Genomic DNA, 24,118 nt, shown 5'->3' with positions numbered 1-24,118 from the left:
GGGAAAACCGCGGCGCGTAGCGCCGCGAAATTTGGTATGACTATTCCCTTATCAATTTTACACATGGTGTGCAAGTTTGAACCTCCTACCTTTCAAGGTCAGGTCACCAGGTCACTTTGAATGACCCAACCTCAAGTCACTTTTTTGCAACTTTGTCACCGTGCCAGAGCTACAGTAGATGTCGGAGGCCTTTGAAAGTCGCAGGATGTTATTAGGTCATTAGTAGCTACAATTTGTATATCTCGGAATTTTGATATCGGTGACCTAAGGTCAGGTCAATTTCGCGACCTCCCCATTATAAGTCAATGGGGGAAAAATCAACTCCCTGTTTTTACCACTAAAACGGGTCGGAATGGCCCCATATACCATACATGACTTCATATACGATCAACCTTCACTACCTTGAGGTCTGTTTTGCTGTTGGGCAGCTGTGAGGTCATGTGACGTCATCAAAGGTCACCAAAGGTTTTTGGCCAATAACTCCGTACAGGAACAAGATACAGACGCGTGGATGGTCTCATTGTGTTCAGCTCGTCAAGACGCATCGAATGATATACATGATGACCTCGAGGTCACGTGACCTGAGGTCAACCTTTGACCTTGACCTTTCGAGGTCAACATATATATCATTCGATGCGGATTGACGAGAGGATCACGATGATGCCCTTAGTTTGTTCCTATCTTGACTAATTCGAAAGTTATTCGAGAAAAACTCTCTCCATATCTAGCGCCGCCATTTTGACTTTTTCGACCCCTGTGACGTCATCTTTGACCTGACCTGAAAATGACCTTAGTAAAAATTGTAGATCTTGACCGTGCGTATCCGATGCCGTTTACCGCTTGTCGCTATCTTGCTTCGTTCTCGAGATCTCAGGGGGGGGGCGGTCATCCGCCCCCCCCCGTCGGTACTAAGTTGGCGCAGACCCCCGTCGGTGCGCGGGTTAAAGAATATCGGCCAAGATTTTAGCATGACGCTGAATTCGGGGACCGGTTCGCTAACAGGACCTATATGTACTTGTGCCGTCTGTCGTGTTCATTGCACATGTCCGTTGTCCAATGCTGTATGTTGTGCAGTGCACAATGTCATTTCACCAGTGGGCCATCGACATGCAAGCTCCGCTCCTCGCATCATGCTGCTCTGAGTTGACAGCTTCGTAACGGTGTGCCGCTGGGAAAGATATTAGTCTGCTTTGTAATGAGCACCGCTGTGTTTCACGACAGGATTCGCTGTGACGCTTAGTGTCATGCAGGGACACTTTTGTAGCAATAGGCGCATGACTTTTGAAATGGGAGTGGATGCATTCATCTCCGAGATAAGCATTCATGGAGCAAATCTGCCTCATATCAGATGATGAGGTCTATTTACGTAACGTCACGGATAAAATATTGTCAGTCTACCTCGTTACTTCTCTTGCTCAAGAATCAGCAGAGCAAAGACGTCTTAAGGAGCAGGCGACTGTTCTGTTCACCGCTGCAATTTGCATATCTAGTATCTATAACAACGTTACAGCCGGGGAATAACTTCTTATTTCCAGTTTGTTCCGCCCAACAGTGTTTGTGTTGGTAAGTCTACAGATTTGAGATCAGCGTGGCTTTGGCACCCGACCTAGCTCGTGCGTTTCATTGATCATGCACGTCACAGGACCCCAGCGGTACCTGTTCAGCTGATCGTGACGGCAACTGCTGCCTGCCACCCTTGACCTTTTCCTCTCCTGTCCTGCCCCGGCGTCAGCGTTAGCGAGTGCCGTTTCCTTCTGAGGTCTTTGCATGGATGCGCGTCTTTGTGTGGAAGTGGCAGCGGGTTTACTGAATACGCAGCCGCGCCGTGCCTCACACAGTACGGTAATGAGCACACTCCCCCGAGGGGAGGTGCGTCTCCCTGGAGGGGGGGTCTGTGGACTCAGCTGGCGCCGTCTGACGGATTTTTAATGAGCGTCATCGCTGCGCCGTGGAGTGGGTTCCCCGCCAGCGAAAGAAGAGTGCTACACAGCGGGAAGAAGCACCGTCTGATGACAGGGTTCTAGCGATGTGTCACGCATTTATGGCCTCCCAGCTTCACTCCGCCTCGCCTTGCGCCTCGCTTTCTGCTGAATGTTCTGCTAAGCAATTTCCTGCTCATGCACTATTTTCTCGGATATTGCCGGTTAGACGGACTTATACCGGAGCATGCCAAAGTCATATTAAGCTCGTTCATCGTTAAGCCCAAGTCATTCGAAGTCAGGTCACCAAATCCCGTCATAGTGACTTCACCTCAAGAAAAAGTAAATGCTCACCATAATCCATGGTTCCAGGCTCCAGCGACTGAAGGACCGCTACAGCGACTTAAGGACCGCTACAGCGACGAGGGAATCACGATTCTGGCAAAATCTTTGCCGTATATTCACGTTTTGAACCATTCCAGAGAAGAAGAAAAAAATCCTGCCAAAAACGAGAGCTCCAAGAGCCATGCGCCCAGTTAGAGATGGAAAATCGTCCTTAAGGACGAGTCAAGGAGTCAAGTTGACTCCTTGACTCGTCCTTAATGGCTCACCTCCCTCTCCTTACTATCACTTTGCTCGATCTCCTAAGAGGATTATTGACTAGATTGAGCTAAAAGGAAGCAATTCATATCAAGCCCATGGCCATGGAGTTAAAAAACTGAAATTGAAAGACAATTGACTTCCCCACGCCGGGACCGTTTACACTTTATTTATTTTGTCCCATCCCACGAGGCTGCAGCCTCGTGCCGGCCTACCCCACATGTGACGTAGGCCGGCCTACCTTATGATGCATCTTCTCTGCACGTGGTTCGAAAATCTCAGACCCAGGTCACTCAGGGCAAGGTAACGGTCACGTCATGTTACCCAACCTCAAGAAGTATTTGAAAATTAACCATAGCCAGATATCACAGACGGAACGATTGCTTTGAAATTTGCAATGATCGAAAAAGGCGATTGTTACGAATAAATGTAGGTATCTAACGTTTATCACGGATTTTAAGCATCGTTGACCTAGTCAGGTCAATTTCACGAGCTCTCAATTGAAGGTATCCGATCAATAGTAGATAGGTACCTAACTGAACTGCTCTTTTTTCGGACACAACTCATATGCACTTCCAGCCCTGGAAGATCGCGCAAAAATAATATTGAATACCGAATAAAAATGCACACGTAACCCATTACCCAACGTATATCCCTGAGGTCAAACTAGGTCACTATAGGTCACCATTAATCAATCGACAGTAGCTTATGATATAGGCGACCTAGATAAATGAAAACCCTTAAATGTGTTCAGCTCAAAGACCTTTTCCCGTTCGGTCATGAACTTGTCCTTAGGTTAAATTATAGTTCATTCGATGCGGCTAGAGGACAAACACAATGCGGATAAAAATGTAAGTTTTTCGATCCCGAGTAAAGTTATGAGCATAAAAACATTTCCAGTGAAAATAGTAATTTTGACACTTTTGCCCCCCGGAAGCTGAAAACTAACTATCGACCTTAGGTGACTGAAAAATATTCGCAAGGTTATTTATAAATACACTTCCGCAAAGACGCTCGCCTCAAATTACTACAGGTTCTAGAAAAGCTGGGGACCCTTTTGACACAATGCGCTCAGACTATCGGCATGGCGGGGGTGGGGGTGGGCGCCCGCCGCTACGACCGGCGCGGGGGCGGCGCGTGTGAGCTCTCCGCGCCGACCCAGCTCGCGGCGCCCACCGCCCGGCCGGCCGGCGCGGCGTGCGGGGAAGTGACGGCGGCGCCCGGGCGGCGGAGCGGCGCGGCACGTCAGAAGGGTCTCGACTCGCGGCCCGGGAGTACGTGCCGCCCCAGCTGCTGCCGACCGGGCGGCGGACGCTGGTGCTGTGGTGGTGTGGTGTTGGTGACAAAACAGTGTTTCGTGCCGGCTCAGTGAATTAGTTACACCCGGTGTCGGTGCTGTGGTCGTGACCCAGTGTCAGTACCGCCCGTGTCGGGCTCCGCTCGCCGCCATGCTAACCAGCACGGAGGACCACGGGCTGGGGCGGCGCGGCTCCGACCCGCTGCAGCCACACGCCGTCCAGGTCTATGTGACAGACGAGTCGGAGAACGGAGACGGTCGTCGCGGCCCGCATAAGCCGCCCGGAAAGCGCAGCCCCTGGTGGACCGTCCTCAGCCTCGGCAGCGTCTCAGGTGAGCGCTATATTTGACCGGGCTGTGGCCGGCGGTCCGCCGACCCCAACCTGGAAACATGGCCCCAGCTGACCGCAGGGCACCGGCCGGGTCCTTCCGAGTTGCTGGGTTCATGTGGACCGAGACCGCGTCTGGTGCAACTGTGTGACAGCCTCGCAGTCTGTTCCCAGACCGCCACTGGTCCTATCGTTCTGCAGCTTTGTGCCCACTGGTCCCAGCCATGTGTGTTGTGTAAGTCGATCCTCCTCATGGTCATGGGCGCGGTCGAATGTGCACTCGATTACTCTGCAGCTGAGCTGACATGTGACTGTCGAGACCAACCGCAGGTGTCCCATGTCTGTGTGTATTGTGTTTCTCCAGTCTGACCCCTATAGTTATGCGAAAAGCACGGGGTTCAGTTCTGGGCCAACGACTGTCATTGAGCCGCTATCAGCGAGCCCCGGTCGTTCATCGAATGTAAGGTTACACATCATCCCATCACACTCTGCAGACGCTTACCTATACCGGGATGCGAGGCTTTCCAGACGGTTCTCTCAGGAACAATATCCGGCTGAATGCTGCACGGAAAACACATCAATTTCAGAGATAATGCCGCTATTGGAGGAAGTTGCTTCACGATAATCATGCACGAGCGTGTCGGTCGAGCCGCACGAACTTGAGAGAAATCCCTTTTACTTCACTCCGTTCCTTTGTCCGTGTGCTCTCGAGTACGATTTTTGAAATTTACAATCAATCGACCTTCCTTTAGAGGAGAATCTTGTTAGGTTCTTCTATGCATGAGTGTCCCTCAATCATACGGCATTAGTATTTTCACACCGCTCAATTTGGCTCCGCAATTCGATTTGAAAGGAGTTTGCTTCAGACTTGCGTTTATAATGAAATAGACGATATAAAGCATGTGTTTTTCACACGACCCTGAGTGACTAAGGCGGCGTTTTGGGATGACCTCCTTGTTGTGTATCATTGCAATTTCGTTTGTCCGTCTGCATCACAGTTGTTTGTGCTCTCCTCACCGTTTATCGGCTGCCGATGTTCTGGCTATAGTTTGCTTCGTGGCTGGTGTTGTTTTGCTGCTCAAAATAACGTGTCCCTTGCTAAACGTTTAGTTGATGATGATCGAACATGAATTTTGAAGAGCTCTGTTTCGTGTTATGAGCCGTATGTTTTCGATGGTGTTGTGATTGAAAAAAGCAATGCGTCAGGATAACCAGTGAACACGATCCTTTTTATTTTGTATATAGGATACTCGTTCGGGCAAGTAAGATCCCCTCATGATCCTTTTACTGACATATTTACAAAGTCATTCCATGCCATATTTACTTTTATCATTTAGGTATCATTAAGTGAGTAGGTAGCAAGTTGATGAGCTTTTGAAAGTAAAAACGGTTTACTTACTGTTTCTGCATCTGGCGAAACTGGTCTTAGTCCGTATATGCTCTTACACGCGTCGCAATTTCGCTTACCAACCCACCTATCTACCAAGTGGGCACTTCCATGGTATGTCTTCCTTTCCTACCTAACCAGTGAGCACCTAGAAAGTTGGTTGTGATTTTGGAAACACGCTGACTTTAATCCACGTTCCTGAAGATGATTGACTTTGTTCAATAGGTATCCTATTCAACATGTCAGCTGAGTCACTTGGCATGGAGTCGATCGATTAAATTGAATTAGGTACGTCCGACAAATATTTGAAACAAGATGAGGAAAGTTATTTTTGGGAAGGAAAACGGAAATGATGAAGCAGCCACCTCACGAACGCTGCACGCGGACAACTCTGACAAACGGCCGCGCCCCGCCATCTTGTTGCTGGGTCGTGCGAGTCGCTTTCCTGTTTGCGACGGCTTCTGTTCTGCATGGTTCTTGTCGTGAGTGAACGGCTACAGACCGGAGGTGTCACTCGTCGATCGGTGTTCACGAACCCCGGCCGTGAGCGGCGGCTTTATTACCTCGAGCTGACATCACGATGGGTCGCGGTGACCACCAATCGGTCAGCGACAGTGGCATGCCACGCTTCAGCGAAGGGACGTTTTTTAATCGATGTTCAGGGACGATGACGAGTTGAATTATACCACCAATTTATCAATACTGGGAGTTGGGACCTTGCATGCGAGAAGACGGTAATAAAACCTAAGATAAAAAAAACATGAGAAGAGAGGAGAGGAAAAAGGCAAAGAGAGAGGAGGTCAGAGGGAGAAAGAGAGAGAGAGAGAGAGAGAGAGAGAGAGAGAGGGGGGGGGGGGGAGAGGAGGGAGTGAGGAACGGAGGGGAAGCAGGTTATCGCAGGAGGAAGTAGTGTGAGAGTGAGTCTGAGAGCTGCTCTTCAGCTGTCATTTTTTTACGATCCCTCAGTCCTCACGGCCCGCCGCTCCGGTCCCATGGCGCACCATCGCTCATCGGCGCCGCTCCGGGCCTATCAGCGGCGCCGAACGCCTGTCGACAGCTGCCGCGCTGACGAGCCATTGTTTGGAAAGAGAGCCCGAGCCGGGCCTGTGCCGTTTCAACCAGTTTTCAGCGGTCTAAAGACAGCGGCGCAGGGGCTATTTCAGTCGTGCGCTAACCGCCGGACGCAGATCTTTTTCTATGTGAGGGAGGGGTCCATCTATACTGCAGACAAGATTTATGCTCTCTCTACCCAAGGGGAACACCAGGAAGAGTAAAAATATGTATAACATGGGTCTGGTCGAGTGACTGGTTTGGACCACAGCACAGCACATCACCGTCACGATCACAATACAGCCACTACCTTAGGCACGCATGACGACCGATCCAATCGTAACGATCTATTTTGGTGTCGACCTAAGGGGCGCTTCCCGGTTGATCAAATGATAGGTATGCATATCAGCCCCATTATAGGTTATGGGTAGGGGAGAGTGGGGAAAGATGCCCAGGGTTTTACTATGTCATATATTATTCGAAAATGACGATCGGAAAGCAAAAACTTGGAGTTTCAACGGAAGCCGACATCATTTTTCTCCAAAAATATCACACTTTCGTGCCTGAAATATGATAACTTTTTTTGCTATTAAGCATTTTCCTGAAGAAGTGAAAGGGGGCATCTTACCCCACAGGGTGGGAAAGACGCCCCCTGCCGTTGGGGAAGATGCCCCCCTGCACTATAAGTGACATAAATGGGCACGTGAATCGCCTGAACGATCAGTAGTCCCTTCGAGCCTGCAGTAGACACCAAACGTCATCGTAAGGGCCCTCAAAAGTAGTCGTAAGGGGCTTCAGAGGTCATCGTTAGGGCCATCATAGTCCAGCGCGGCCAAACAAGCCTCCGTGGTGGCGTTCGGAGACCACTGTGGGGCCCGTATAGGTCTTCAGGATGCTTGAGGGCTCTCGAGCCCATCGTGGGGACCTCAGATGCCAGCGCGGCCCGTGGAGCCAACGTGGGAGCCCTCAAAGGATGTCGTGAGGGGCCCTGGAGCCAATAATGGGACCCACAGAGGTCGTCGTGAGGGCTCTCAGAGTCAGATGCCGCCAAAAAAGTCGTTGTGTGGGCCGAGAGACCGGCATGGGGAGCACCCGACCGTACTGGACTCTCAATAGTCCCAGATCGGCTTTTGTCTCTCATCACAAGTATGTAATAAATGATCTGACGGGCTGCTTGAAGGACAGCCTACGGAGTTAGGGGGCGTCTTTCCCCATCAGGACAGGGGGCATCTTACCCCAAGGTACCGAAGCAACATCAAATCAGTACAATTTGTTAGCCATAAAACTTCACCCTGAAACAAAGTGTTTGGGACACAGTACACGCATGTCAATGTATCACGACTATAGCAAGGGACGCAAAAATTATCTACAATCTTTGATATTTACAATGTTTTGACACCAAAATATTTTTTGAAAGCAGCAAATAAAAAACATGCAATTACCAGCCAGCCGTTGCCTAACTGAGCTTCGCAAATTTTTGTGCAGTTAACAAGGCAGGCTTCCGCTTTACGCAAAGAACATTAATTTCCAGGTTCGATTCTTTGTTTCGCCGCTAGAGGGGGTGGGGCGTCTTTCCCACCCTGGGCATCTTACCCCACTCTCCCCTACGGGTGATGTGTTATATCTTGGGTTGATCCGTACACAATCTGCTGGAAAACACAAACATCGCGTTGGCTTTTAACAACTTCCTACGCAAATTTGGCCAAGATTTGGCTCATAAACAGCATCGGGAGATGCTGTCAATTTATGAACTAATGTGGTGCTAAAACGTGTGGTGATGAATGTCTCGTCTATTTTTGCCGTTAATAGCGAAGCCGTAGTATGCTATGAGCCGATGGGCTAATCTCATGATTTTAACCTGGAAGACCTAAAAATAATCGGCTGGCTTATCATCGTCTCCCTGAAAACATCGATAGCTCCGGGTTTAAAGATAAACTATCAACGGAGAGCATTATTGCATTCGTCGAATTTCAGGTTACCTACCATCTAAATTCTAAGATAATATATTATGTGGGAGTTGCATTACATTTTAGCATCTATTTTGCCTGTCACGTTTAGGCTCTTATACTCGTCTTGAGGCGAGTCATAGACTCAACGCATCCATGATCTCAATTCTCAAGTCATCACCGTCTGCATGTAATGACTCAGATGAGAGCGTCTTCCGTCTCTTCCTGTGTGCACGTCCCCGGCAGCCGTGGCGGCGCTGTGAGTGCTTCTCGGACCATCTCCGGTCTATGGCGCACGGTGACGTGTCCTCTGAGGAACGGCCGACCGGCACGGAGCTGCACGAGGCAGGACATCCGCCCGTCCGTCTCCGGTCGACTCAATGCCCGCGGTTAGTGAGCCGCTCGAGAGACGCTTCCTGTCCCTCAGAGGTCACACTCATCTTCTCTGTACTAGTCGACCAGGGCAGTTCGTGTGTCACTCACAAACCGTTTCCTGTCGCCCAAAGGTTGCTGGAGTCGCAGTGCCTGTGAGCTCGACTCCAGTGCGTCTCACGAACAGACTTCTCACCCCAAAGGGCGAGCGTATCACAAACCGTTTCCTGTCAGTCCAAAAGTTGCAGTCTCCGTCGGCTCGATTGCAGCTGGTTGGTGTGCCGTTTGAGAACCGTTCCGTGTCCTCACAGGACGAAGTCGCAGCGCCTTCGCTACGACCCCACCCCATGTTCCGTCCAGCTATAATCCCTGCCGGGCCCCCTGGACTGCCCGACGCCATCCAACGCGCCCCGAAAATCCCGAGCCATACCCGAGGAGCGCCAAGTCAAACTGGACCTGCTTGTTGACGCTCCTCTCCGGTGACAGGCTGACACGACGGCGGTGACGCATCGAGCGCACGTGACAGCCTGTCAATTTGGCCACCTCAGCAGGGACGGAGTCCTTACCTGCAGCAGCGGCCGCCTCAAACGGTTTGCGATCTGAGCTCACCCCTGAAGTTGTCCGTTCCTCGCTTCGGCCCAGTATTTACAGAGCACCGCAGCGCAGACCGCCGTATTTACGGACATGCATTCAGCAGTGTCGGTCGGTGTTTGTGGCGCTCCGGGAGCGCCGGAGGCGGAGATCAGCCGGAGACGAGGTCCGGGAGAGACTCCGGGTATGACGTCACAGATTCAGAGCTCCGGCACGGATGTCTGGCTTCCGGGGGCTTTAGCCAGGCATTCGGAGACGCGTGCAGAAATCGATGTTATTCATGGGTGGGATGCTGTTAACTGTGCGTATAATCTTTCGGTAAGTACCGCTTAGCCAGACGGTTCATAAATAACACGACTTACTCAACATGACATCACGCTGGATTGAACGTGCAATGTGTAACCCAACAGGCGATAATCCATGGCTAATGGTCAGCGAGTCATACTCATGACCGAGTCTTGTAGAAAGAGTGTGGGAATCTCACATAGGCGAGTTATTCCAAAAAGTTCCACTTTGTAAAATAATACGGAAAAGGAATGATGGAGGGAAATATCCATCTTAACCTAAGTTCATAACATTGGAATTCACTCTGCTTAAACTAGTTGATGCTGCCAGGTGCCGAATCTGCATTCCTGCAGCTTTTAGCTCTCCATATCATCAGTTGGTCCTCTCTTTTCCCCTTGTCACGTCCCCGTGCAGCACAATTAGCCAGCCATGGGCATGGTCGGTTCAGACATCTTGCGGCCACCCAGTACTGAGAGCTCAGAGCTGCACTATTGCGTCAGGGAGAGCTGTCGCCGCCCGCCGAGCTGGCGCAGCTCGCTCTATCCCAGCGGTGACCCGGCCTATAACCCACCCGGTCTGCACAGTCCCGGTCCCAGCACCACTGCATGGTGTACCAGGGAGCGCCGCCGGGTCACCCGCCGTCCATAAATTACCAATCAGACGTCGGGCCGGCCTTACACGCGAGCCAGACCGGACCGTTTCGCAACGCGCACTATTCACGGATAATTTAAGTCTAATTTTAATGGTATCAGACAAGTGGTGTCGGCGCTGATACCATCTGCACTGGCTCTGTGGACCGGCGCGGCGCCAGCTCAGCGTCTCGCCGCGGCCTGTGCTCGGCGGCCGCGCTGGTTCGCACGGTCGGCGGCCCGAGAGGCGCGGGTCACAGGTCGCCTTAGCGTGCACGGGTCACCGGTGGTGCACCGTGCACGCGAGCGTCTGCCGAGCACGGAGAGACGACCACCGTGCACCGGGCCGTGGGGTGCGGTCCGCGGCCTCCTCTCTGCCGACTGCGCGGTCCCAGGAGGCGCGGCACCGGGTCACGTCGGTTTCTGTCTACAAGGGAGGCTTGCTAGAACGCTTGCCTGCTTGGCGGCGTAATGAGTAATGACTCCTGCCTGTGCCATCGTAGTACCTACCAGGGTTTTATCCTGTCGGGGGCGTAGCAGAAAGCCCTTGGCGCAGTTCTGTAGAGCCTCGCATTCGCAGTCACGACGCTGGGATCTTGCAAGCTTAGCTCCTGTGGGGTCTGCGGTGCTATCTCCACGTGTTCCACCACGGGACACTCCGTAATGCCCCGCGATACTGAGCAGGGGGTCTCAGGCCGCCCGTGACCAGCGGCGCGGCCTCGTGAAAGTAAAGAGCGACATAAAGTGAGAGATAAATGTCTGTTTACTGATGGGTAGGGGAGAGTGGGGCAAAGCGGCCACCCGGGGCAAAGCGGCCACCCATCGTTTTAGCCCTCCATAGCTGGCGTCAGTTCCAATTTATGGTTTCCAATTATACTTCTCTTCACGGTCGTTCGAATGAGCCAGACCGGGGTTTCAGGCCCATCACCATTGTTCTGTGAAACACGGAAAAGCATTTCTTGCCAGGTTACCAACTATGTTTACAATTTTTAAATGTTATGTTATTCCATAACCGTTTGGAATTTGTATAAGTGTTCTTGTCCATGCATTGCATGGTTATCGTACATGTATTCTACCATTTTTAATGTTTTTTACCCCACTAATAGCTAAGCTGGAATATTTTTGTCTCGGACGGTATGCGCGGGGCAAAGTGGCCGGGGCAAAGTGGCCACCCCCCAATTGGCCATGAGCTGCTTCCATCTGGATAAAAAACATTATTTATATTCATATGTGTCGTCATGCATTCATCTTGGCCACTTTCCAGTTGCATGAGTTACCAAATAATGCAATGAATTTTTTTTTATGAAAATCCTTTCTTTGTTTACCTACAGATGGAAGATGATAAAGTCAACATCCATCCTCGCTTAACCTTGTCACCATCAAATACCCTAGTCGTACACGAGGCAACTATTTTGTTTCTCATGTCGGGACTTGAGAAGACGCCGGTGGCCGCTTTGCCCCAGGGTATGGGGCAAAGTGGCCAATATGCATAGGTTTAAAGTTTTGTCAATATCTTTCATATATGAACGCCTTTGGAAATAAAACGCAGTTGAAATAAAAGGCAGCTTAATAGGGATCACATTGGTATAGAAAGAATCTTTCCAAGTTTAAAAATCAAGCGTTGGCATCGTGAAAAGCGTTAGGGTGGCCGCTTTGCCCCACTCTCCCCTACAAACTCTACGCCGTGTACCTCGTAACTCATCTGTGGCAGCAGGCAGTGGATTTGAATGTGCTATGAATATCGATTCTGGGCGGATGCAATTTGTTTGATGTGATACAGAACCTTCGTTTCTGCTATGGCCGTACCGTTAATTTCTCTATCGCAGTGATTCTCTGTTTAAAACGCACAATAATCAGACCGCTCAACATGTGATTTGTCTCCTCCCGCAGAGCGTACGATTGGAATCAGCCGCCGTGTCCAGATGACAGCGTGGTCGTGCGGTGTCAGCCTTTCATTCCCCACGCGATAGCAGCACGGCGATAGTCAGATTAGGCGCGATGACTTGTTCAATATGCAGCGAGCATTGACGGCGAGCCTGTGGCTCGGTGGGTCAGCAGCAGGGGCGAGTGGTGACATCATGTTAGCTGCTCCGACTAAATCATTGGTCGTTAGAGGGGTGATGAATTGGACATGGCGGTTGGCCGACACGTCCACTGTGCAGCCTCGCCGCAACGTGGCCGCAACCACAGCTGGTCAGAGAAGGGGCAGCCCCACCGCGGGCATTGCAGCCTCGCAATGATGAAGCGGTCACGTGACTCGCTTTGACACGGCGTGCGCCGCTGCCCCCCCCCCCCCTCTCTGGTGGCGACACGTCCCCGCCGACCACCCGAGTGACAGCCGACCTCTGCGCTAAGGACGGTCGGCCGTGCAGTGCTGCCGCCCCCACCCCTCCCCGCTGCATGCCCGCTCCCCCGTCGCGTATAACGGTATGTGCGCCACAGTGCACACCCCGTCACGTCGGCCAAGGGCGTCACGGGTGCAACGCACGCGCTGAGGTCGTCTCGCGACGCAGGGGGCGAGGACGGTCGGGTGCCGATGAGAGTGTCGGAACTGGTGAGGATCTATATCCGATGGTAGAAGGCAATGGTGACTGTGATGCTGGTGAGGGAGGCTACCACGCCAGCTGGCGGGCTCCCCAATCCCCATAGGCTAGCGGGGGGATTCTAGACAGTAGACAGGTACCGGTAGCGGTGTTAGCGGCACAGCTGCGGAGCACCGCAATCGGATTCGGTCGGATAAAAGTTTCTCACCGATGACGTAGTGAGAGGAGGGAGCACAGACCATATTATCGGCTCAGAAGCCAGCAGCGTCTGTGGACTGGTTCGGGGGCGGATTTAATGACCGTCGGTAAATTGTCGGATAACGATATTGCTAATTGGATGCCACCCCATTCTCATGGCCGAGAACACCTCACTTGAGCTTGCCATAGTGAAAGCAGAATACCTACCTATCATCGCACTTTTTCTCTAATGTCTGTTAAGAACGTTGTTCCGCATTTAGGAGCTTCTTTAGTTATTTTAAAAATATTTAAACACACAATGCCAGCGGCATACACTGATCTGCCAGATGCAAATGCTCTGCTGCTAAGCATGGAGATTAACACGCGCGCTTATCACAAACGCTATCAAGAATCAAGATATTTTGATTTTGTCGGAGTTGCGATCTTTTTACCGTTTCTAAAACTGACTTGGCTTTAGATATTTTGGCAGGTGAGAAGAGTCAAAGGAGATACAGTTTTCGTCAGATATGCAGAGGACAAGGCACCGTGCAGGGCATATGTCACGACTCTTGACTGAATCGCACCGGCCGCACCTCTATTTTTGGCCGGAGTAGTCTCCACACTCTGCTGGGAACAGCTGCCGTTATTAGTTTTTGTGCTGTGAAGTTCGCCGCTCTGACGAACTTAAGACCAAAACGTGCCGAGCTTGACGTCACTCAGCCCTGAGCTGAGAGCAGGGGCTCGGCACGAAGCCGGGAATAGCGTGGGGTTTACACAGATTGCCAGAATACGGCTAATCTTTGGATAAGCAGCACGGCAGTAAAAAGGTGGCCCAGAAATTTTGGTCACGGCTGCGTCTTTATCACTGCCGACTTCACAATCATCTGAGCTGGTCTTGGCATCATGAGATGAACGTGATCCTGCAAATCACGCAGTCGTGAATATGATGTCCTGCGAACCATTCCACTGCACGACCAAGTTCATCGCAAGTTCCCCGGAGCCTGCAGAACGTGGCATCGTCATTCACCAGAACAATGGTGACGCCAGCGCACCATATACATAGACCTACTCGAGAATACGACAGTGCTGTTAGATAAGTTCCAATTGTGCAAAAGGTTAAATGCGGAGCTTTTCGCTCTTCGTATAAATGAGCTTTATTAGGTAGATGTTGTGAGATATCTGATAACGGACAGTGCTCTGTAACTAACATAAAATAGTCGCAAATGCGATGCTCCAAAACTGCAGAAGAGAAGGACGAAGATCACTTTAACTCCTTCCGCACAACGCCCAATTACCATATCCTGAAAATGAAAACGATAATCATGAATGGTGACGCATCGTACCGATCAACTCTTTGGGACGAACTTTGAGACGATGGTTGCGTGCCAGCAGGCCTGAATCCTTGCCGGCATATCGCTCCGGGCCGGAGCGAGCCGCCAGTGAAACCATCACGCGCAGATCCAGGTCGAAATTGACACACTTACTTTCATTTTCGCACCGTTCCGACCTGCCCTTTGCACCGAGGAGGCGGGAGCGGTTTCCGGCCATGGCACGGCTCCATGTTGCGGACGCGTCGGCGTGGGACTGCAAATATGAGTGCATGCTCTGTTATAACGCATGTAGCCGGCGTGCTGGTCGCAAGGGCCAATGGTTTAACTGCCTGCCATCCTGTCTTGTCAACCACCACGTGCCGTATCCACGACCATCCGTCCCCACTTCCCCAGGACCAATGGCCATCACCTCCTGTCACCAAGTCCTGCTCGACGACATCACCCCATCATCATATACGTGGCCCACGCGACCGGCCGGTGGGCAAACACTCGGCCAATTTACCTGGCCGCGTGTTGCCGCCAGCCGTGCACGGCACGGTATCGGTCACGGAATGTCAGCTGACTGACCGACCGCATCGGTTATCGCCTGTTGCATGCGAGCCGAGGAATGGGACATTAGCATAATACATGCGAGATGCGACGGCGTAACCGCACGCCATTCATGTTTCTGGTGATTTATTGGCTTCGCTGATAACTCGAGCAGCGCTGGACAATGAATTCCGACAAACGCACAGGCGCTTTTATGACATTTAGTGGTAAGTTACACTACCTAGTAATTTACCATTCATGCTGATTGCAATTGACGCCTTTGCTTTTATGGTTGAGCTGCAGTTGTATCCAGTATTCGTATCCGTATCTGATCCGGTTCAGTACGCCGCACTTTGTGAAAAAGCACATTAATTTAACGAAATATAAATTATTCATTTTCTTATCAACAATCCATCTTCTCGGTTCTCGGTTAAATGACAACATTCGTATCACGCTTCCATTCGGGTGTCCGGTAACATCAACTACCTTTGCCACCCAGTCAGGCTTATCGACATCCCACGCGAGGTTTTGACGCACCTCAGGGACTTCACTTGACACAACTGCGGTCCGTCGTCCTGTCCTCACTAACCCGCGTTATATGGGCCAAGTCTGACATGTAAGACACGAAGTACCTATACCCTCGGCCCGCAGAAATTACCAGACACCACTCCTTGCAGAGAAGGTTCATGCTCGCTTAGCGAGAGCAATATGACAGGAATATATGACTATGCGAATGGTTATGTGTATGAGTGAGAATACGTGGGTGGGTGCTAGCGGAGTGAGCCTGTACTATGAGAGTTGACGGTGCCCTTACGTTAGAGCCACTGATACAATCACGGTGAATTTTATATACGAGAGCAAGGGGCTATAGAGAGTGGAGACCTGTCGAGCTCTCTGCTAAATATAGCACAGTAAATGGACGATTTAGCACCTTATAGTCTGATTGGGATCACTGTAAAACGGTATACTCAAGTCTAAGGGGATGCCATAGGGCCTCAGCCTTAGGCAGTAGGCACAGTTCTCGTCGACTTAGTTGGCAAAGATGCTATGAACGGCGTAGTCGAGCTTTCCTAGTACCTAACTATTTGTGAAGTCGCGAAGTCTATTTTTAAATCGCTTATAGAGACGTCATAAAAAGCATCCAGCAATCACAAGTGGGAAGCCCATCCATACAAGGTTCGAGAAGCACTGTTTGTTTCTCTGTTGAATTCGGTCGCGTATATCAGCCGCGGCTAACACACTGCTCTTTGGAGGAGCAGAGCAGAGTAAAATATACAGGGTGATTTTTTTTAACTGTTAAAAAGTAAACGTCAATGGTGGTCCCTAAATCGAAAAATCTTGTGCAAAAAAGCAATGCACGTGATAGATAAATCTGGGACATTTTGCATGGTGTCATGATTTGTCCCTTTTAACCGAAGGCCTCGGCCCCAATGGAGCCGGAAAATGTCCCACCAATCGGGCACGCATGGTCCACCGCCGTTCAGTAAGGAACGACACAAAACGATGATTTTGAAGCATTGAGGCAGTTCGAAGCATACGATCATCAAGGAGATGCCTCAGAAAGACGTCAAATAATGTACGAACAAGCTTGTAGTCATGAATAACCTTCAAACGGTCCATCTGGCGTATCTGCAGCCTCTGAAGAATCAGTCTTCAGGGAGAAACAAAAACAGCGAATCAGACACCACCAGGGCCGCCAGTAGCAAAATCCTCGACCTGCCCTTTCTAGACTTCTAATTTTTGGACCCAGGTATGGCAGATATAACAAGAAAACATTGGAAATATCTGGCAGAGCTGAAAATGGGTGATAGGAGCCTTTTCAGTCCGCCTAATGAGCATGGGAGTCCATGGTGCTGTTCAACACGTGCTCAGGCGGGCTGATTCGTATTGGTGAGAGAGGGGGTAACTTCAAGCACAAGTAAAATACACGATGGACGTTCCTTCACATCGTGTCTGCATGAAATCAAAATGTCCCAGAATGCTCGTCATGCTGGTATATAATTTTACAATATATATTTGCATTTTAGCGCCGTTAAACCTCATTACTTTTTAACAAGTAAAAAAAATCACCCTGTACATCGACCCTAGCATTTCACCGCCTGGTTTCTGCCCCTTCCAGACAACCCGGCGCTTGTGCCAGCTCGCCAACAGCAACAGCGCACACTCCACCCTAACGGCGGGCTTAGACGGTCTCAGGGGTACATCACAGGGCACTTTTTGGTGCTTGCTCTCACACCAACCTCAGCCAGCGCCAAGAGAACCCCTGTCCATGGACTGCACAGTGCACACAGTGGTAACTCCACGGTATGTCATCCAGACGGGGCCGGCTGCACTGTTCAAATTGTGTCCAATGGCCAATGAGGCGGCCTCTTTGAGTTATGGGGCTGGTGGATATTGGATAATTTGCCGGCACGACTCGCCAGGGACGGCTTTAACGGTCTGAACGTGCTGGGGTGAGACGGTGCGGGCGGGGCTGGGTGGGAGGATGGGGGAGAATGTTGGATGCAGTGGGTAAGTGGGTGGGGCGGCGCGGTATTCTGTGGCGAGATGGCGGACAGAGGTTGGGTGATAAAATAAGGGAGAATGTTGAGTGGGTGACTGTGCTGTGGCATGGCTTGGATGAGAGCTCGGCGAGAGAACCAATAAGGGAGCACCAAACAGCGACCAAACCAACACCAGCATCCAGCCGACTCTCTCCAGTATACAGCCGATGGTATCTCCGCAGCATGGGTCTCCATTCAGATCTGAAGTCGGGAGTCGTGTGCCATTGTGGCCGGCGTCAATGGCACTCCGTGAGGGGCCGTCACGGGAGTTACGTCACCCGCAGGCAGGGCTGGATGAAGAGCTGCTCTCCAGATATACCGAGTGGCCTGTTACAGCCATTCCGCCGACCTCTGTCTTGGCTCTCCTCCCTGTCTGCTTCCATATAATAACTCTCTCTCTCTCTCTCTCTCTCTCTCTCTCTCTCTCTCTCTCTCTCTCTCTCTCTCTCTCTCTCTCTCTCTCTCTATCGCTCTCTCTCCCTCTCTCTCTCTCTCGCTCTGTCTCTCTGTCTCTCTGTCTGTCTGTCTGTCTCTCTCTCTCTCTCTCTCTCTCTCTCTCTCTCTCTCTCTCTCTCTCTCTCTCTCTCTCTCTCTCTCTCTCTCTCTCTCTCTCTCTCTCTGTCTTTCCATTCCAATGTGTAATCGAATCTATTATTTTTCCTCCAACATACCCATTTGATTTCCCCGCTCCCGTTCATCCCGTTCATCTCCCTCCAATGACTGTCGCGGCAGTAAGATGCAACCGCCAGGCGCCACCCAGGCATTTTCCTATCACCGCCAGCTAGTCCCGGTAACCCTATGACTCGTCCGACCTCTGAGTCACCGAGTCAAGACCTGGAGTCACGGAGTCATGGACGGACGGGAGAAACCTCTCCAGCAGCAGGGCCGGGGCTCTCCATGAAGCCTCGTTAGCGGGATGCCGGAATGAATAGGGCCGTACACACGAGCCAGACGTGATCAAAAACGGGAGGCTGCCGCCGCGGGAAGCCTAACCGCTCTGTGACCTGCTCAGCGGCTACTCTCTAACAAACGGCAAACGGTGAAGGGGTGGGCGGTGGGCATGAATGGCCGCCGTTATAGTTTTGTTCGTGGCGTGACCGAGCTGTCTCAGCCTCAGTGGTAAGTGGCAGCGTCCAACAATGTCTAACAACGCCTTCAGCCCTGCTGCTGGCATTACTATTAGTGGGCATCACAGACCAGTACCACTCACACTGCACTGTCTTTGCGTGCTCCCGCCTCCCATGACAGACGTCACTGCCATAGCACGGCTGGCGGGAAGCATCACTCGTTTGCCGTTACAGAACGGTGGCGTGGAACGGCCCAGCTCTCTGTCCCCTGTCCAATGTCCAATCATGTCCAGTGTGTCTACTGTCGGCAGTGTTCCCTCCTCTCTGTCGAGCGTCGTCCAGCTCAGCTCTCTGCTGGCCCAGGTCACGGCCACACCAGCTGCACCTTAACATCAGCGACCGGCTGTTCCCCTGTGACTCGCTGACCTCCCGTGAAGGCTCGCTTCATCCCAGCAGCCTCCGAGACTGACAAAGGCACAGCAAGGCGTCCCAAATACCTGCAAGGGAAGCCTGGCTCCCACCGCACGCCACCCGACTGAGACATGCCAGTTAAATCACCCCAGCAGCCTCTGTTCGTCCCTGTTGGCCCCGATAAGCCAGAGAAGAAGCTGGAGATTACCGGCTTACGGCAGCTCTCGGCGTGGTTGCGAGCTGCGTCAGCTCTGCTGGGAGCTGTTGGATCGGGGAGGTGGTGCTGGCCAGCGCTGTTAGGACTTAGGAAAGGCTGTGGGGAGCCGCCCGCCGCACAGACAGGTCCGCTTTGTCCTCCCAGACACTGACGAAACCACCACCAGTGGACGTCAATGACGTCACATTTCGGGTCACATTGACGTCACAATGGCTTCATACAGACATACAAATAAACGTCTCTCTCCCTCGTGTCTATCTGTCTGTCTGTCTGTCTGTCTGTCTGTCTTTCTCTATCTCTCGCTCTCTATCTCTCTCTCTCTCTCTCTCTCTCTCTCTCTCTCTCTCTCTCTCTCTCTCTCTCTCTCTCTCTCTCTCTCTCTCTCTCTCTCTCTCTCTCTCTCTCTCTCTCTCTCCCTCCCATGTCTGTCTGTTTGTCTCTCATCTCACGTGCCTGCCTAGTTTTCCCTAACCGCTAAGGTCGTAAGACTCATTCCACAACAGAGCTAGGCGTGACATGCCCTAAGGTCACAGAGATCAGACGGGTCAAAGAGGTCACACAGGTTAGACGATGCGGCCGGCGCCTTAAACAGTCGTCATGGCTGTCGGTGATGAAATTTAACGACATCCTATACGTCGACAGTGCCGGCTAATCGAATGTCAAACCCAGTCCCCATGAACTATCGTACTCCGAACCAGGACTTCTGGCATCGAAATTCGAACGTTGACGCGCAATTGGGACTTCACGGCGTAAAATGCTTGCATTTGATGTCAGGAGGACCATCAATTCTGACCAGTACCTAATAACCACGTCACATGACGCATCAGCCATGCTCCTTTGCTGCCTAACCAGTCCCGAACTACCGTTTTTATAGATGTTCTGCTGGGTGAGAAGCAGAGCAAATTAGCGGCGCTACGGCGCATTGATTAACCGTAAACCCGTCTGACGGAGCTGATCTAGAGCCGACGGTCAGATCTGACCGATGCCGCCGAGTCCACCGGTACCTGGCGGCAGACTGACGCCCCGGGCGGTGTGGGTATGTGATACTGTGGGTGGTCGGCTGGAGCAGCGGAGGCTGCTATCGTGCTATGGTTATAGTTCTGTGCGGTAGAGGATGGAAGACAAAGAGAAGAGGGGAGGAATGAAAAAGGAAGGTGGAGAAAAGAAGAAGATGGTTGTGAATAGAGGAAGGATTGCACATAAAATAGCAGAGGGACAGAAACAGACGACAAAACACTGTGGGAGAAGGCACAAGACAGAGGGCTAATAATTGCCAAATGACTCATTGGTTAAAGCTTCATCATGGTGGTTCATCATCATGGCAGGTCATCATGGTGATTCTTTCCGACCATCGCACCTATTCGTGAGAGGTCATTTACCGATGACCAATGTGACCCAGGTCGTACCGAACAGCCTCAGGATGCACCGCTCGGCGACACCCACCGCCGTGAGAGGTCACACAGACGGTGACCTCTGTGAGCTGACCCGGTGTAAACCAGTCAAAACCCACAGACCGGCTCGGCGGCGTGCCTCACCAATCGGCCATGAGGCGAGCGGTCTCACACTAAATCAGCCCGTATATGTAGGCACTGACCTGCTTAAAACGATCGCCGCCGCCCGCAAAGCGAACATCATACGGGCCCTGGCAGGGTCAATGCCGTACCGGTGAGTTATTCCCTACTACGCTACCTCCCTTGCACTGATGGATGTGCCCCTAAATAGAGCTGCTCTGCTGCTCTGCTCCCGGTTATTATACCACAAATCACGGCAGGAAATTTTAGCGGGTTTTCTGGCGATCAGTATGCTGCTGCTTTCTGGACGTTTCACCATTCGTGCCTGGTCTCGCTGAATTGGTATTCACGGTGCGTAGCTGCCCGGCTGTGACGTGCTGATGATCTGACGTGCACTAACGCTCGTACGTCATAAGTGTGACGTGTTATCAGTGGCCGGCGGACATTGCGCGAAACAACATTGGGTGCAACGCTAAATGAACATGACAGACAGGTTTCCGTTGTGCTCTTTTACTACAAGAACATCATCCTTGATTGGTTTTCTAATGACAAGACATGCATGAAGATATCTGATTTCTTGTACTGCGTGTTTCGTAAAGCACTGATGAGCAAGATGCGTCGAATGCCTACGCAGCTTGGCTCGAAATAATCGAATTCCTGGAAACCGTTAGGTACACATGACACAGATTCTACACATTGTCCACACGTAAGCAACGCGTCAATGGCCCCAGTTTTGTGTCGATGTCTGCGTAGTTTCTGGAATCGTGTGTGGCTGGAGTGTCCCTTTGGCACCCCCCCCCCCCCCTCCACGGTGGGTGGTCTTTCACTCACTCAGCAGAGGTCATGACCCGACAGCCCCAATGATGTGACCGTATAACCGGCCTACGATTAACTTCTCCATCCCCTGCGGAGAGGCTAATGAAGATGTTCACGATCTTTTTGTGACGTCTGTTACTGCGGTTTTTAGTCTGATTGGGCAAAGCCGCGTGTCACGACGGCTGCTTTCAGGCCGATCATTTACAACCCAATGGGTTTGGAGGAGACGGGCATTACTGGAGTTCCGGGCAGCTTTCACTCTGCTCTCTGAAGACGGCGTGTGTCATAGACGGTGTTTGTAACTGCCAGTTTGGTAACAGTGATTAATTTGTTCTGGTTAATTATTGCTGTAGGTGCCCTAAGCTAGGCCATTAACCTCTTAATTAAGCCATTGAATGGTACCGTTATCACGGCGTTTAGCGAGTTGTATAGCTACGATAGTCGCTACGGTCTACTCTTCAAAGAATACATTTTAAATGCCCGCATGATGGTGCGGTTTCCGTTAATTTCATGCGTATTTTAAGCGTTTATCTTGCTGGGATAGGCTGAGTCTGTTAGGACGATAGCGTCTCGGTTGGACAAGCTATCCGTCCAGGCGCTCAGATGGTCAATCCGGAGGGTACGCTCGTTTCGGGTTTGAACCCTACGGTCTGGTAGGGGGACGCGTCAGTCCGCACACGGCATTGTGCTAAAGGACGAGGAAGGATTTATCCTGAGGATAGAAAGGTCGAATTTGATTTCGGGTACCTCGCTATACCTTAATTAATATGTAGATGATCAGCTGCTCAGCAGCCCTCGCTTCACTGCGAAACCCGTGCTCAATGGCAGATCAATCTGTCATACTGCAGAAAGTGTTACCCTCTCTTCTGACCGCGTGGATAGTCAAATTGAGCTCAGAGGTATTGAACTCAAAGCAAGGCAGAGGTATTGTGCTCATAGCAAAGCAGAGGTAGGTATTGAGCTCAAAGCCAAGCTCAGAGGCACCGTCTCGCCAGGTGGCAGTGTCTATGGCAGAGCAACTGCCTCGCCTCAACACCCGAGGGCTTCCCTTCAGAACCTCATGGGTAGTCAAATTAGGCCTGCTGGAGCTGTCAGTTCCCCCAGACGTAGACCCACACTGAAAGAAAAAATGACACCCTGTACGGGGTATTGACGGTCATGTCAAAAATAACACCCGAGTGGGGTGTTTTGAGGGGAGTCGCTGAGCTATTATAAATGGGGTGTTTGGCGTACACCCCAGGAGGGTTTCGACGCACACTGAAAACAATTCAACCCGCGGATTGCGAGTTGGCCCGAGTATCGCGGGTATTTTGAAGAAATTACCCGCTCTACGCGAGTTTTTGCTGCCGGGTAGGCTGACTACCCGTTTAGCTTCCCGCGTTTCGCAGAGCATCCCGTTATCATCGTAGCTTTCACCCGCTTCACGGGTGTCAACGCCCGCTATACTCGGGTAAAACAGCAACCCGTCATGCGCGGATACATGAAACCTCCTCTGGCGGGGTCAATCACTCGTCCGCAGCGGGTTGTGGCGGCAGGCGTTACTCGCGCCCACGGAGTAAGCGCATCACGCAGGTTTTGCATCGTGTAACTCGCTGCGCCAAGGTAAGTGACATGCTATACGCAGGTTGCCTTGATCACGCATGCCATGATGACCACGTGGACTTTCTGGATTTTTCTGCGGAAGCTGCCGCTGCCTGCATACGCCGGTCCAAGGCCATGCATGCGCCGGCCTGCTTCAGCCCTTCTCGTCTTGGCCGGCAGAATATTTCGCTGGAACGCTCAGCAGAATATTCTGTAGTCCGCGAATCTGGCGCATTGTGGTGAAGTTTGCAGACCGTTCTTAGCACATTTTATTGGTAAAAATAAGCCTGGATAAATAAATATTTCCCGATGCAAATGAAATATTTGTCCAAACTATTCCTTAATGTTTAAAACACTTTAGGCGGATTCATGTCAATTGTCTAAGATAAGCCTTTTTACTTTCTGTATTGAGTCCGCCGTCAGTTCTTCACTTTAATCTGATATACACCGACATTTCAGTCGCTTTGCGTCAGGTCGCCTGTGGCGCAGTTGGTAGCGCATCGGTTTGCAATATCAAAGATATCGGGTTCGAATCCCGGCGGGTTGGCGGCGTTTTCCTCCTTGAACGCCGCCACTGGAGGGTACTTTACCCTCCAGCTGATTTGGACACCCTACCAGCGGATATTTTTACTCGCAGAAAGCGAGTTCCCAACCCACGCAGCGCAGGTAATACGCCATGTGCGGATTGTGTACCCGCTGCGAACGGGTAGGTTGCCTTCTGTGTGTGGGTTGAGTCCCCATCCTATGCGGGTTAGGTACACAATATACTCGGGTTGACAGCCTGCGATATGCGGGTAAACGCACCCGCTGGTAGAGTGTCAAATTAGGTGGTGGGTAGGTGTACCCGCCAGCAGCAGGTTTTACTCGCTGTACGCGGGTTGAATTGTTTTCAGTGCATAGTGGGGAGTCGCAGCCGCTAAAGGGGGGTCAGCGCCGGCCCACATGGGGTTCCGTTAGACTGCAGGTGACACCCCTCAAATATCAGCCGA

At 51.5% G+C, this 24,118-nt stretch overlaps 1 protein-coding gene across 1 annotated transcript in view; it reads left to right on the top strand.

The window, feature by feature from the left end:
- The first annotated feature begins 3,686 nt into the window (after positions 1-3,686).
- Positions 3,687-24,118, top strand: part of LOC122392676 (transient receptor potential channel pyrexia-like) — a 38,531-nt gene continuing 18,099 nt past the window's right edge. The window contains exon 1 of the mRNA XM_043387814.1: positions 3,687-4,148. Coding sequence (XP_043243749.1) covers positions 3,968-4,148 — 181 coding nt within the window. The 5' untranslated portion in view covers positions 3,687-3,967. The remainder of the gene's footprint in view (positions 4,149-24,118) is intronic.

This window comes from Amphibalanus amphitrite, unplaced genomic scaffold, assembly GCF_019059575.1.
Source record: "Amphibalanus amphitrite isolate SeventyFive unplaced genomic scaffold, NRLGWU_Aamphi_draft 000496F_arrow, whole genome shotgun sequence".
Lineage (NCBI taxonomy): Eukaryota > Metazoa > Arthropoda > Thecostraca > Balanomorpha > Balanidae > Amphibalanus > Amphibalanus amphitrite.
Note: the sequence above shows the minus strand (reverse complement) of the source record. Positions and strands in the feature narration are given on the sequence as shown.